Source organism: Dermacentor silvarum, chromosome 2 (genome assembly GCF_013339745.2).
Source record: "Dermacentor silvarum isolate Dsil-2018 chromosome 2, BIME_Dsil_1.4, whole genome shotgun sequence".
NCBI classification, from domain to species: domain Eukaryota; kingdom Metazoa; phylum Arthropoda; class Arachnida; order Ixodida; family Ixodidae; genus Dermacentor; species Dermacentor silvarum.
In genome coordinates this window covers 236190197-236206422 of record NC_051155.1, presented here as the reverse complement: position 1 = coordinate 236206422, position 16226 = coordinate 236190197, and the positions used below count along the sequence as shown (strand labels likewise).

Sequence of the window (16226 nt, the reverse complement as noted above, 5' to 3'; positions counted from 1 at the left end):
TCGCAAAGCATGGGAACTCCTTTGCAGTGTAGCACTTGCAAACTCTGCGCCGTCATCAGCGTTGGCGAGTGCCCATGCCCATGGACTGTGCCATGCACAAAAATTATGACTCGTGTCCTCCTTGAGCATGTCTTCCATCCGCAGAATCATTCCCATACTGATACAGTGCCATTGGTTATCAGCAGTACACTGTCGGCCATGCGCTTGTGTGTTACTGTTGACAGATCTGAGTTCTGTATTTGTGATGTGGGCATTACTGAGCTCATTCACGTTTTGTTTCCTTTCACTATGCTCTAGATTGTTGCTACTGAGTTAGTTACTTTTCTAGCCTAATGAAGCTCATAGAGAAAGCATTTTGCGCAGCAATGACACTTCTGTGTTATTGCTCTCAAATTTAACCCTTATTGTCACTAATACAGCAAGTGTGAACAACGTGCTTGTATATGCAAACATTGTGGCTCTGCAACTATGCTCCTGAACAATACTTCTCTCAATTTTCTCTATGTCCATAATTGATTTGACTGTGTAATTGGTATTCAACAACAAGGAATTTGTTTCTGAAGGAAGGCACATAAGTGACAACTTAAATGTATAAATTTAAGCATTGCTTCAAAGCTGCTAGAGGAACAGTTCTGATGGAGTTAGTAATATTTCGAACTACAAAACTGAGATAAAAACAAACAAATTCATGCAAATTAGTGGGTGAGTTAATTTCAAACAGTGTTTCTGTAAAATAATACTTGACAACGCAATAAGCAAAGGAATTGAGGTGGCATAAGTAAATTCAACGATGAAAAATATTTGCCAGCAATTTTTTTTTTCGTCTCCTGAAGTATTTCCAAGATATTAGGCTTCATATTTTTAGGCCAGTAGAAATTTTGTTTTAATTATGCAGATATTTTTATGGGCACAACCTAAGCAAGCTAAGGAGGCAGACTGCCATGTGTGAACACACATTAACAGATATTTATTACCTGTGAACAATATTTTCACGCTAGAACTAAATTCCTTATTTTGAATAATGAAGAACCTCTTGTTCTTCATGCTTATGTGTTGCATAACCAGTAACAGTATTTCAATGTAGACAATACAATGGCAGTAATTAGGAGCTGTGTTTATAGTAGGTGATCTTGTGATTCGTACTCTCATTGTGCTGGGTACTCTATTGCATATACAGGATGTTTCAGGAATTGTACTGTCTCCAGTTGTTAAAAGTAGATGATTCAAGACAAAATTCTCTCTTCTGTTGTCCAAAATTCGTAGCAGTGATATGCAAAAGAAATCGTCGGATAATAATCACTAATATCATTACTTTATTCATGGTGGCTTGCATGGTATGGTCTAAGTTGAGCGTTTATTATTTTATTGCGCACATCTTCAAAAACATGTCTGTAATCATAGCACTTAGTTTTTTTAGTGCTTTATTAATTCGATGTACCATATAATGCATGTTTTCAAAAGAATTTGCAGAATGTCATAGAGCATGTTTCTGTTTCCTGTAGTGAGAAAGACAGAAAGTAGTGGTTTATTGCTTTTGATTATGAGGATAATGTGTTCTAGGATGTTGTCTTGCATCCATTGGCTTACAATGCCTGCTTCATTTAATCTGCCTGAGCAGCGAAATTGGTTGGCATGATGGATGGGAAACTTTTTTTTGCATTCGCTGCCTTTGGTCTCGCATATTATTTTTCATGTGTATGTGTGGGGTTGCTGGATGCGGTATTGGCTCCTTGTTTAACAGTGGCCTGGGTTGTGTTGTGTTCTCACGGTTGCTTCCAAAGGAGAAGAGCTAGCGGCTTGCATCGAGCTATGGTTTAGAACTTTTGATTCATGCTTGAACCTTGTTTCCCACAAAATGGTGCCTTTTCAGCACTTCTCACGTGATCGACCAATGGAGAACAGTGAGGTGGTCAGCACTGGTACCTTTACTACAAAATGAGAGGCACAGTCTTGGTGACTCTTTTATTGCTAGAGCCAGGCATTCTTTATTGCAGGAAAGCTCACAGTTGCCCGGTGGTTGTTCATAGCCATAGAAAGAGACAAATATGCTGCCTTCTATTTCTCAGAAAGAAAAAAAAAGACTAACTTTTAAATAAATGCTAGTATTCCTGGCCCAGTTTCAGCGCCATTGCATTGCCATCAATAAGTATAGCCTTGATGATAGAAAAAGAGAAAGGAGATGAGCAATAATTGATCCTTTGCGGTCATGTGTTGGGCCCCTCCCTACACACAAAGAATATCCGTTCTGGTCGGGCACGTGACATCTGACATGTTCATCGATGTTTAGTGTTGGTAGCGCCAGCTTTCAGAAATCCTAACTAATAAGTGCACTATGCAATGTCTCCAGACAGGGACTGGACTTCTATTTTTTATTCTTCCATCCTGCTTTAAGGAAGTTTCGCGTAATTTATGGCGTAAAGTGTTGACAGGACGGCAACGTTTTTTGCACGTGCGTTTCATGGATGCAATTCAAGCGAGTTCAGTGAATCAGAAAATTATTTTAGTGCCGTGGATGAAAATATTTTGCCTTCAGATGATCAGCAAACGTCCTCGGATGAGAGCACTTTAGAAGACAGCGACAATGAGGACCCTACAGACTTGCAGAGAAAATCCTGGTCTCCACCCAGGAGAGTGCTTCGAACACTACCATACAGTGCTCAAGTACCGTTGAGAGCCTCAGGAATAAATACATATTCTTAAATAAATCACTTAACTTGCGTTTGTTTACCTGAGCACGTTTTCTGTATGGCGTCTAAATGCACGAAATAGCTCTAGACTGAAACGACCGCAACTTGGGTAAATGCGCATGACCACAAAGGGTTAAGAAAGATGTGGATAGAGAGAGAGGGATAGAGAAGAGGCGAACTGGAAATATTATTTGAACTGTAAACATTATTTCCCCACCGAGAGCAGGAAGGAATGCGGGAGAAGGCGTAGAGAATAAAGCCGGATGTGGAAAGAAGGGCACATTAGACATTAAGGTGCAGAAGCTTTAAGCGTTTAATGTGAATTGTACTCGATATGTGACATTGCAGGCCGATTGCATTATAGGAACTGCCACAACGTGCATTGGGTGTCCTGGGACATACTATCAATGAAATCTTGATGTACGGCCTCAGTGGTGCCCTGTGTTTTGGCATACTTTTAACGCCTTCTAAAGGTGAAATGAATAAAGGAAGCCCTAGAAATGGTCTCGTCACCTGAATGCCTTTGACAATTGCTGAAAACGGTTCCCTTAATGCGACTGCATATGCAGCTGGCAGGAACCACAGCCAGTGCCGACCATTGCTCTTTACTGATTTGCATGCAGAATAGCAGGAGAGTTCTTAGAGTTGATGCACTAGTGGCAACAAATGTGGTTGTGGCATAATTGTCCCACCTCAGCACAAAAATTGTGCCAGCACATCTGTGAAACCTTGCCACTAGGCTGCAAACAGATTTTTATGGAGCCAAGGCACAAGCTGTAGCAAACAGCTTTTTTATTTTTTGAGTACTGACCAAACTGAACCGGCAGGGCTGATTATGCTACAGGTCATCTGGGTCTTGTGGCATTTTGGCTTGCATTTGTGCTTTTGTTTGTTTGTGCGTGTTTAGTGTCTCACCTGTAGCATTCCTTCTCTTTCTTCTTTTTTTCTTTCTTTTGTCCTCTCTTTCACCTCTCCCGTTCTTTATCACTTATTTTTTTTTCTACCCGACTTGCACTGCTTTCACCACTGCCCATTGAAACTGTAGACAGGTACGTAGGTCTCCTAACCACTGCACAGGCGTGTCTGCATGGCTCCGCTGCCTTTGCCATGCTCACTAGCAGCAGCAGCGTTGACGGTGCAGCATTGCTTCATGGCCTGCATGTCCACAGCGTGCTCAGGAACTGCTAACGCATGGGAGAGGCTAGGCTGCGATGCTTCAATGATGCTTTCACTGCTGTCGTCTTGAGCAGCAGAAAACTAACTCCACCAAAATTTTTTCATGAGCTTGAATGGTTTAATGCATCTTGTTTACGTGTGAACAGGTTTTGCATGCAGAACGCTAAGCCATAGTGGTTTTATTGCAGCGCTTTGAGGTTGTTTGTACAGGCTTTATGGTTAATTTCTGTATCTATAACGCACAAAAAGATGATGTAAGAGGCACGCTGTTCGTTCACATTTGGAGCAAAATGAAGTGCACTAAGAAAGAAAATCGTGCCAGTTTGTACAAAAAATGTGGAAATGTGGAAAGTGGAATGAAAGAAAATTATTCATTGTGGGCAAGCTTTTGAGTTTAATTTTGGTGTGAATAGCAGAAATTTATGTACTGGATACTAAAGGCAAAAGCTTTTATAATGCTGCTCAACGTAAATGAAGTAATAAGAGATAGAGAGGAATGTGCTCCTGACCATAGGAGTATGAGTAAAGAAAAGGACTGTACAGCTTGAGAAGCACTGAAGGATTTAATTTCCCAGCTCACGTATACTGTGTAGCTGCTCTTTTTTTGTGTGTCTGTCTGTGCGTGCAACTTTTGCAACTTTATTGTGTCAATGCATCGCTATTTAGCATTGTGCCCCAGCACACCATCAAAAAGAAAACATAGTGTAGTTCATGAATTGACATTGAGCAGCTGCCCAAACATTCACATCTAATGACAGTGTCCTGCTTTTAAATAATACGCTTGTCAATATGCAGTATTTAGCAAGTGCGAGCTCTCCTTTCCAGAAACAGCTGTAGCACATCTTAATGTATGCTGCAAGCTTTTGCTGTTTTACTCTCCCTATATTGTGTCCACAGCTTATTTGGTACATATCTTATCAAACGTGTTAATTCCTGGCTATTCCTTGTGCCTAACATTTGCACAATGTGCAACCACCTGTATAAGCACATCGTACTTTCCTGTACTCGAACTCATACTAACCTCTTCAGGTGCATCAAGTAGTTGCCTGATTTGCCTAATCTCAGTCTTCATCAAAGTTCTTGATGAGCTGCCTAAAACACACATTCTCTGAAATGCTCCTCCAAGAACTGTATCACAGCTGAACATGTTACCAGAGCAGCTCTCACATGCTTCTGTCTAAACTTGTTTCCTTTGAAGTGCGGGCAAGAGGGTGCTACGCATATAGGCATAGTTGAAACATTGTTTGTTGGTATGCATTACTTAACTGACAATTTTCACAAATACTTAGTTAATTAAGCAAATTTGAATAACCAAGTTCTTAGTTAACAAAAGGTCAGCTTAATGGTATGCATGCATGTTTTCAGTCATTTTTGTTTTCATAACCACATACATTCTTTTGCAAAACATAGAGTACATTTACCTTCACCATGCAGCTATGCAGTACATTTTCTATTATTAAACCAGAAAACTGAAGATAGGAAGAAAGAAATAATGCAATAGGATGGATAAAAGTATGGAGTGCACAGTGACTGAAATATTTGAGCACTTAAATTGCTAGTAAACATATGTTTAATCGTGGGCACTCTAATATATGAATACTTAACATTTCAAGTATTTCAGTTTGTAAGTCAGCCTGTTTCCTTTTTAATGATTTATTATATTATTTTCTCCCTCACTTTATGTTCCTGTTAGGTCCATTGTTTCCCCTAGTTGCATAATCCGTACGAAGTCAGTCTCTATGTCTTGCCAGCGTTTTCTATGCTACCTCGTTGTAGCCCCCCAAAAAATGAAAGAAACACACATGAAAGAGGCAGCATGATGTCAAGTTGCGAAAGCTTCATGCATTTTTATCTCTCCTCTGACATTGAAAAATTCCTGGAGTTGTTAGCTCATAATTGCATCGATGTATGCAGATGAATGCTTGCTGGGTGTTCCTAGGTCAGCAACAAATAAATATCGCGAAGCTCATGGCGATTCAGCAACTCTATGTATTTTTGATATGACCAGATATTTAAAATTTTTAAGAGTGACTGTGAAATTTAATGAGATATCTGTGGGCTGTTATTGTTCTACGTCACGTGAGACAGGTCACACAAGAAACATACCATACAAGCATACCGAATAGTTCAACAGTGCTTGTTGTTTACAACGGAAGCAGTTGCTTGCTGCACCTGGGTCCCTGTCACAGCTAACTGGTGCCAGAACAGTGTCGCTACCTGATATACATACTACTTTGGTATCACTGCTAAAAGTGAGCTGCGTGCACTGATTCACTACCCACACCCCCTCTGCTCCTTCGTGGCCTCTCTCACCACAATCTCTTCTTGTGCTTCTCTTCCTACCCCCCTCCTGTTTTTTTTTCTTGTGGACGGGGCACAGAAAAAAGAAACGTGGAAGTAAGAAAGATGCGCTCAACGAAGAGGAACGCAAGCGTCTCTCTACCATGGCTGAAGAGGACGACGAGGAGGATTGTGGCATCACCATCCGCATAGACGCCCCTACGCCCGTGCCCTCCAAGCACGGTTCGCCCCAAGAGGCCAAGAAGCCCTTTCCCAATGGCAGCGAGACGTCCGTTTGACGCCAGATGAGCCCTTAGGTTTATTTTCTTTTTTTTTTTCCCAGACGTTCATTCCCCCCAAAGCCCTACCTCTTTTCAGGCGTTCCCCCAATGTGCCCCTTGCCCTCACCAGCACGACACAGGTTTCCCCTTCCAGGTGCCGAGGGTCTGGGGTACATTCGAGAAACGAAGGGCTTGCTGGGCATAGAGCGGTGCGCGAGAGGCAGGCCACGCCGGCAGACCTTCATGTGGCAGCCATCGAGAGTGCCGCGCTTCTCGAGAACACTATTTCCGATGGCCTGCGTGCAGGGCTCTGTCTTGGTGGTGCAAAAGAGCCCAGAGAAACCAGTCTGTAGCGTAGCAGGCACACGCACCTGTGCAGCTCTCTAGTTGTGCTTTACATGAGCCTTGCAAATGCAACCCGAGATGAAGGTCTGTGGGAATTGCTGCAGACTTCACTGTCTGCAGGAGTTTTAGAGTCTCCCCAGTGCTCTACCAGACGCTGGAAATCTGCACTCCAAACGTTCCCTCGGGTGTCCATCTTGGTGGCAGCCGGTGAGGCCGGTGGAAACACAACTAAAGAAGCTTTTTCTTTCCTTCTTTGTTTTTCTTTTTTTCTTCTTCTTCTTCTTCTTGTCACGTTGCTGCCATTGTCGCAGATGTATAATATGTGATTTCAGAGGACCCGATAAGCCGAAAAATGTGAAGTTGACAAAGGTCACAGCTGCTGTCGTGCTTTTGGAAATGTCGATCGATGGAGTCTGCTGGGCCACTTGGGACTACCTCATGAGCCAGCCTTCACTCAGAGGCATGTGGTTATGGTATTGTGAAATGGCTTGCCTTAGCTGCATGTTCTTGCTGTGAGACAGCTGAAGTGAGAAGCCCTGAGAGACACAATCCTGTCCAATGCACTGGACCAGTTCTCGGCAAGAGGATTTCTTTTTATAGTTGTTCTTGTTAAACATTGCTGTGGGCAAGAAGCTGTGCAGTCCTAGCAGTGGACAGTGCATTTGTTTGAATCTGCTTGAATGTCCATTAATCTGCTTGCAGAGAGTATAAGAGCCGGTGAAACGTTGAACAGTGTGGTAGCCCATGTGGCATTCTTTTAGATGTTCTTGCTGTTCTCTCGCGCAGGTCTTAGCAGTGTGTCGTGTTGAGCTTATAACTTGTTTCTGCCTGCATTGTCCCAACCCATTAAATTTTATTGTTGCAGCACACAAGCGAGTGCTTGAAGGCTAGACTCTTTTCAAGTTGCATATTTATTTGCTAGTCTGTAACAGAGTCCTCTCTCTCTTTTTCTTCTTTTTTTTTTTCTGCATAAGAGTTGCTCAGTTTTATATGCGTATCAAAGACAGGGAAATGACGACTCTTGTGTTCAGAACCCCGTGAATGTTCTTACCTTGCTTCTGATAAGTTTTTCAGAGCACAAGTCCGTAGAGTACGCAGCATACAACTGCTTCTTCTCAATTATACACTGCGCACTTTTGTATGATTGATAAGAGGTAGCTGTGTTTCCATGCTCAGTTATCGTTATTGCTGACTTTTTTTTAATCTCTGGGAACACTTTAGAGGTGTGTTCTCGACTAATCTACGAAGAACACACTTGAGACAAGGGATGACATTTGTTACTAGCTGCACAGAATATTTTTAGATACTGATGTCGAGTCAAGTCCTTTGTTAGGCTGTCTTTATTAAAGTAGAAAGCAGACAACTCACCGTGTCCTACTTCTTAAAGTTTAGCTTGTCCACTAGGGCAACTCAGGAAAGCAGTGTGTCCAAGATGTACTAGTAGTTTAGGGCTAGTGTAGTTGAGCCAAGTGACGCTGCTTTAAAATTAAATTCAGCACGATTAAACATTTTGTTTTTGTACATACATTCACCTCTTCCTTGCATGGCTTGAATAGGCTGTCAATCACATTTTTCGAGGTAGGGTGTGACGCATATTGTCCTAGTGCCATATTTCGTCCGGCGAGTTATGATAGGGTTGAAAACAGATGTGCTCAACTGGTGATTTCTGTGTTGGCCCCACATTTCATGTTGTTTTCTTCCGTGATTGAAAATCATGAGGCATGCATCGCATATGTAACAGTCATTGTGTACTGGAAGGTACAGCGCATTTTTTTTTTTTTTTTGTGTGTGTGTGTAAGAAGTCATTTTACTGAAAAAGATCTGCACCTTTATCTTATGACATCTTGCAGTCATGGGCCTTCATTTTTTGTTCACTGCTTATTGGGGGCTCGTTGGTGTGATGGGAAGCATTTATTAGTCTTTGCAGTGGCTGTGTTCGCACCCTGAACTGTTTTAAACAATTGAAGAATGTCTAAGGGTATACACAGTGTTGGCATGGAGAGCGTGTGTGTGTGTGAGTGAAAATGTGCGCGAGTTGTGTATGAATGCATAAATTGTTGTTCTCTAAATGTGTCTTCTTGCATACCTGCCTTATAGAAAAGTACAACGATAGAAAAGGGCATCAAAAAAGTAAAACTGCAAATGATATATTCATCAAAAACGAACACCTGATCATTGATGGGGCCTATAGCCAGCTCTGAAATTCAACTTGTGCCGTCAGCTTCTGACATCTAGGTGATTTCCTTTTTTTATAGATTGAAATGATGTCCTGTCTACACGTGCATGACCAGGTCATATTACACACTATTTCGAGAGTTGAAGGATTGTGAGAATGAGTAGAGTCTTTGACGTCTGTAGTCTTTGTTGCCAAAGCAAGAGAAGATTTCCGTAGCTTCGACAATTAATGTACTTGGCTCCGTAGGGCATCCGTTTCCATTGCGTTGCGAAGCGATTGAATGAGCTTCCGTTTTACTTAAGCAACAACCACCCATATAGGATTTGCGACGGGGATTCTGTCATGAACAACTCTGCACATTGCGAAGCAGCGAGCTTCTAACACATTGTCCATAGTACCAAGACAGTTATTTTTGTCTGCATAGTGATCCACTGCTTGTTCTCTAATAACAAGCAGACAAGCAGATGAAAGAGAACAAAAGCAGAGCCAGCCAAATCTTCACGACTGTGCTTTCGGGACTTCTCCGCGACCCGAAGAGTTTCTCCAATTCTTGTGCCATCTCATGATTATAGTGCAGTTCTCTTAGGCGTGCAGTAGCTGCACCTTGTTTGCTGTAGCCGTATTGAATCGAGGGGTACTGATGACAAAGGAGCTGAGGCCGTAGTTTCACGTAGGTGCCCTACACACACATACATACGCAGACATCATGTTGCATCGTACGTGCTCCACTCCCATGGGGAAGGGAAAAGAATGACAGGCTTCTGTATGAAAAACAGTTCAGAAATATGAAAAAAAAAAAGTAATGCTATGTCTCTATGTGTGATAAATAAAGTGTGTTAGAATTACTTGCTCATTATGGGCGGGCATTTCGGTCTCCTGTAGCTAGGGGACAGTAGTCGTGTTGTTTGAGCCTTGGGATGTAGTCATCAGAGGACATAGCACTCACTTGCAGAGCAGCGTAAGCAAGTTGACTCCTTAATTTACAATCAAATCTCGGTGGGTATAGTTTGTTTTCATTATTGGGAAGCCAGGACACAGTTGAGAGCAATGGCCTGAAATGTTGTACATTCTCTCCTTACAGGCTGTGTCTGTGCACCACTGGGTTGTGCACATCTTCCTTTGTTTGTCTCTTTTACTTTGTAGGGGAGGATGGGGATTGCTAGATGCAATAAAAGTGAAAAGCTGTAATCATTGTACGAAGGGTGGGTGGGTGTATAAGAAAAGAGGAATTTGCTACCGTTGCAATGTACACTATTCAGTAAAGACTGTAATTTTTTTTTTCAATGTGGCAAGAAAAATATGAAAATAAAGATGCTGCTTTTATAAAATATCATTCTTGTTTCATTGTGTGGCTTTTCATTCGATTTAGTTTTTTTGCCATTAAGAATTTAGAAAAAGACCTAGTCAGTCTCTTATTCTCTTGCACATTTGCAATAACGCTAACATTTTGACTAGATGGACTCAATGCAACTACCTTCTTTTATCTATATGCAAAATATTAACTAGGTTGCATCAACTGCCAAGTTTTTTTTTTTCCGACTGCTACACAGTCCCTGCCAGATTTTTATTGTGCGTTGGTGCACTGGACAATTTATGCTAAAGAGAAGCTGTTTTTTTTATTGCCACTTTCTCCCATTTCAGTATTTGTGAACAGTTCATAAATTCCTTCGTTTGTCACTGTCCAGATGGACAGGCATTCCACGCTGGTCATGCCCTCTACTGCCCTTCTGATACTCAATCCCGGTCATATTTTTTTTTTTTTGTCTTGTTGGCTCAGTGGACATTTTACGCTACATAGTAACTGGTTTCTTGTCGTTGGTTTCTTTAGATTGATAATTCATTAGGGTATTCATAAATCTCTTCGCCCGTCAAAGTTTGGATGAACCTGCCACACTGGCTTGCCATGGCTGCCTTGCCGTCACAGAGCAACATAGCTTTGCAACATTTGCTTCATTTGCAGTCAGGAATTTAACTTACAAGGTCCTTGTGTGTTTAGATGACTTCTCCATAGATGGCACAACAGGTGCGCAATGTTAATTTTTGCATGAGTTGTTTCTGGAGAGGCAGGGAACGCACTGAAAACGCAAAGGGAGTTTACTCGAGAGTGGCAGGGGCTGTGCAAGGGTGGGTGCCCGAGTTATCTCAGGAGTGGCAGTCAAAGGGTTAAGAAGAGTAAAATTGCAGTCACTTATATCTCATATAAATCCTGACTGGAAGCTTATCACTCTTGTTGAAAAGAAAAGTGTTCAATCATTGCATTCTACTGGTGCTAACATATGGGGCAGAAACTTTGAGGTTAACAAAGAAGCTCGAAAACAAGTTAAGGACCGCGCAAAGAACGATGGAACAAAAACTGTTAGGTGTAACGTTAAGAGACAGAAAGAGAGTGGTGTGGATCACAGAGCAAACGGGGATAGCCAATAGTCTAGCCAACATTACGAGAAAAAAATGGAGCTGGGCAGGCCATGTAATGCGTAGGGTAGATAACTGGTGGACCATTATATTGACAGAATGGGTGTCAAAGAAAGGGAGGTGCAGTCAAGGACGGCAGAAAACTAGGTGGGGTGATGAAATTAGGAATTTTGCAGGCGCAAGTTGGAATTGGCTAGCACAAGACAGGGGTAATTGGAGACGGCAGGGAGAGGCCTTTGTCCTGCAGTGGACATAAAGATAGCATGATGATGATGATATCTTGAAGTGTAGGTGATATTTAAAACCCTGCGTAGGTTGTCTGCACATGCAAGATGTAAAAGCGGCCATTGTCATTTATATATTGTGTGAGAAAAGGCCTGCGTGTGGATCGATGGCATGTTCCTTTTGATCCTCGTTAATAACATCAAAGACGTAGTTGGGTGACTGCAGTTTTAGTACTCCATAACCCTGACTCTTTTGCCCTTTCAGTCAAAAGTGGGTGGCACTGAACTGAAGCAGAAGTAACATCAAGCCGCAATGAAAAAATTGATTGGATAAAGGGCGTTGAACTGCTCTAATTGGGAAAGAATCGACCCGCCACGCAGCTATGGCGTTCTGCTGAGCACGAGATTGCAGCTACGATCGATATCCGGCACCGGCGACCATATTCCGGAGTGGATGTAACATAAGAAAACTGGTGTCTCAAGCTTAAAGGGACACTAAAGGGAAAAATGATTGCTTCAGTATCAGTAGATTACCCTTCTACAATACCAAAAACATCACTCTTACGGTGAGAAGCCGCTTGGTAAGCCAGAAAAAACGACAAACACAGAGGCGAGTGGCGACGCCACCTTGAAGTTCCCGCACCAGCTCACCGTGACGTCACGGATTTTGACAGTGTCATCTAGGTCTCAGTTAATTTATTAGCGGTAAATATTGACTACATTGTGTTCCAAAGAAACCCAAGACTGAATGTGGCAAGTTTCGCGAACTTTTACTGCGCCAATGTGGCCGCAATACGAAAAATTACTTTAGAAGCCGTGACGTCACATTGAAGCGCTGACGTTGGGGTTTCCGCGCGAAATTCAAAAAATTTAACTTTGAGTTTCATTTGCTCTTTTAATAATATTGCATTGTAATTAACGACAGCAGAGTTTTCAAAGAATACTTTATCAGTCTAAGTTGATTTATTCTTTTGCTTTAGTGTCCCTTTAAGGTGTGTGTTAAACAACCACAGGTGGTCAGGATGTCCACCAGGATGTCTTCTATAGCCCTTGTGTTTCTTTGGAATGTTAAACCTCTTCAATCAAATCAAATAGAATCAGCAATGGATAGAAGAACTGCAGTGCAAATGCAAATAAGGGTCACCATTAATGGTTGCAAATGTCATTTATTGTTGACTGGCAGTTTAACTTGCATTACCAATCCTTCCCAACAACTTTCTGCTTGCAGTTAAAAAAAAAAAAAAACAGCACGAAATGACAAAGAAAAATTTCAAGAGGCACAAGCATGTCAACAGCACAGACTTGTGTGGACACGCAGTCATGTAGACATGTGGCCTGATGTGGTATAAAACACCAGTCAAATAAAAGAAAGCAGACAAAAAGTAGTGTAACAGAGAGTAAAAATGTGAAGACTAGTGCACTCTTGTGCAAAATTGTCTGTATGTTGTATCTCATTGCCACGGCATAAAAAACCCACAAAGTGCTCCAGGATTGTGTTGTGAGGAAATGCAGAATCTTTGCCGGACAGCTGGAAGAAAATGTGGGTATACACATTGCCTGCCCATGAAGTGTCATAGCTTTCACCTCCTGCATTATTTACATGACATAGTTACGCAAGCAACAGAACACTTTTCAATTGAGAGGGTGAAATTGAGCTGCCATCTTGGTTTCTTTTCCTCATGACGAAAGCAGTGGTGGAATCTCGGGAATCAAAACCTAACCACAAAGCTGGGCAGAGAGGAGCCTGAATGCAAAAACAATTAAGAGAAGGTAACATTGAAGTGGTTCTGTTCATCTTCAATGTAGTGCATAGACTAAGATAAGGTTGGGAAACATTGCAGCATGAATGTTTTTTTTTTCATAGCCTCAGCAAAATTGTCTGTCAGCAGTACGTCAAACTTCATCATAATGAAGTCGCATCCAGCACAAAATTATCTTTGTTACATCCAATATTCATTACATGTGATATCGGCCATTTTCTTCATTCGTTCATTATATAGTTTGTTATACCCGTCTTCGGTATAGTATCGCGGTTCAACTTTTACAACATTGTTAAATAGTGGCACTACAAAACACGCATTTGAGAAGTGGAATTGCACCAGTTATGCATTGCTCCTTGTGCATAGGGTATAAAGTCTGTTCATTCCTGCTTTCATGCTGGGGACAGTAAGTGCTGGGTACAGTTTGAATGATTTATTCATGCTATTATTGCGGTTGCTTCTGAAGGTGGGAGCGCACAGTTGCAGACTGATGAGTCAGCAGTGCCCTGCTGTGTGCAAAGGTGCCATGCAGACTAACATACGAGACCATCCAACTTGCAAAGAATTGTGTGAATAGGCAATATACGTACACTGCTGTTGGAGTATGTTATCGATATAACCTAAGGTTAGATTGACTACTCATGAAGTGAAAAGATTTTGGGACCCACGCCACAGACTTCATCTATTCACAAAGCTACCAGAGCACCGAGTGTGACTGCAACGGACCATCAAGTGAGCATGCATATATTATTGTTCTTGTTGTGGTCTCAAATCATGGCTCATATTTACCCACAAGAGGGATTGGCTGAGGAATGAAGAGCACATTAAAAAAATGATTAAAAAAAGCAATCAAGGAACACACACACCACACGCGCGTGTGCACACACGCACACATACACACACAAAAAAATCAAAGATAAAAAATCACCTGAAAGTTCTCCATCTTGAATGCCTAACTGGTATGAGGAGGCATACTCGAGTTGAAACTCGGGTCTGCTACTGCTGAAAGCCATCAGCTAAGAACACAACAAGGGTCATGAGCTACGCTAGAAAAATACACAGTAGGGAAGAAGATTGCTTAGTCTCGCACCAAATTACCCACCACGTCCAGACGGGTGGCGAGGCTGCCTCAATAAAATTCCAAAACTGCTTTCAAAGAAGTGCAGCACTCAAGATCATGATGCAGAGCGCAGACACAATTAGGCTTCCCACACAATTACCAACAAGAATTCAGTGTGTACAAATGCAGCATGGTACTCCTCAACTGAACTTGAAAAGCCCGCCGTGATATAACCGTATGGTAAATGCGCCAGTATGACTATGCACCAGTATGACTATAAACCTAGTTCGGGTGAGCGCGAACTGTCCACGATCTTGTGCACAGTTCCTAAGGTACATGAGAAAGTGTGTCAGGGGCTGTGTCAAAGTGGAGAACGTGTGGTGATCTATACTGACAGCAGAGAAGCAACCAAGTGGCACGGCAAAACCCCCAGAATAGGCATGATTGCTTGTGACATAAAGATGGTGACTTTATTGCTTCAAAGGCAGCATAAAAGACTGCCAGAGTGTCAATGCGACACCCTGGCAAAATTGGCAGTGAAGCTGCTCATGCATTGGCAAGTGAGAGTTCTGATGACCACTATGTTCCAGCACCCCTTATTCTGCCTGCACCGGATAACCCTGACCTCGCCGCACAGATCTCTGCAGCTAAGTAAGAACGAAGCCACGCTCTTAGAGCACAAGTTACCCTCATTGAGTATCCACTGCCATAGAGTCTTCCCGCATTGCTCAAATCTTAATAAAAAAAAACTGTCAGCCCTTCCACTGGGGTGGAGATGGAAGACCAGCGAAGCTGTACTATGGTGGGAATTATGTATTTCCAATTATGACTATTAAGATGTGATGGTGTAATTGGATATTTGAATTGTTAAAGAATGAGAAGTATATATGATCCGGTGGTTTTCATTTAATTAGTGACCACAGGGACCATGGCCTTATGGTCGCTACGGTACACCGCCACAGGGTGTACGGCAAAGGTTGGCACGTTCTTCATAAACCCAATTGCTGTGGTGGTGGCAGCCATTGTGGCCCTGGACTAAGGGCCCCAACTATATTGATCCTTTCACATTAGAATACAGTTTATTTCTTCTTCTTCATAAACACGTCACCAATGCCGCGTGCGTTCGGTGCGAGCGCGGGCAAAACACCGCCACCGTCGACAACAGTTGTGCGCGTTGTGTTACCGTACACAACCGATGTCAAAACGCTGGATACGTGACGGAACGGCTAAATGCTGTTGTTGACACTGTTAGGGAAGAGGCGGGCAAGAGCCCAGAGAGAGTCTGCGACACAGGCGGCAGAGGCCGGCAGGGCTGCGTGCATGCGCCGCAGTGGGAGAGCGGGCACGCACACGCAGAGTCTAGGTTGCCTCGATGCCCTCCTCGCCCACCGCTCCTCTTCCACTGGGAAGTCGCGTTTGCTCTCCGCCGTGCGTTCACTCCCCGTGAAAGTGCGCGTCCCTCGCCATCACGCGCTTTCACTCGCACATAGAGCATACGGCCAATGAGAGTTTTTTTCTATTGCCGGACGCGACTATCGAAGAGTGAGCCCTTAACAGCTTCGCTGTAATAAGGTCGGGACAGGAGCTGCACTGATGGAAGACATTCTCGCTAAATGGAAGACACATAAGAGATGCCACCCTAACACAGCCATTGACAGTGAAGACGAAAGAACACAACAAGCAGAAGTCACCGAATGGGTAAAATGTTCCACTTGCCCAACAGGCACTCGTGTTAGCGCTAGGCACATGCTGTGGAACTTCTCTGGATACAGAGATACAGGCATATCTGCGACGAAAATCGAGCCCAAGACGCTGCTTTTCCTCT

General features: G+C 42.8%; 1 protein-coding gene across 12 annotated transcripts in view; it reads left to right on the top strand.

The window, feature by feature from the left end:
- The window catches only part of LOC119442887 (electroneutral sodium bicarbonate exchanger 1-like), a 215272-nt gene extending 204994 nt beyond the window's left edge, over window positions 1–10278 (top strand). For 10 of the 12 annotated variants that reach the window (XM_037707936.2, XM_037707935.2, XM_049662437.1 and 7 more), the window contains one exon: window positions 6244–10278. In XM_037707936.2, the coding sequence (XP_037563864.1) occupies window positions 6244–6442 (199 nt within the window). In that variant the 3' untranslated portion in view covers window positions 6443–10278. Of the gene's footprint in view, window positions 1–2533; window positions 2724–6243 lie in introns of those variants that run through there. The other 2 variants (XR_007465738.1, XM_037707940.2) reach the window with 1 other exon arrangement.
- The last annotated feature ends 5948 nt before the right edge of the window (window positions 10279–16226 follow it).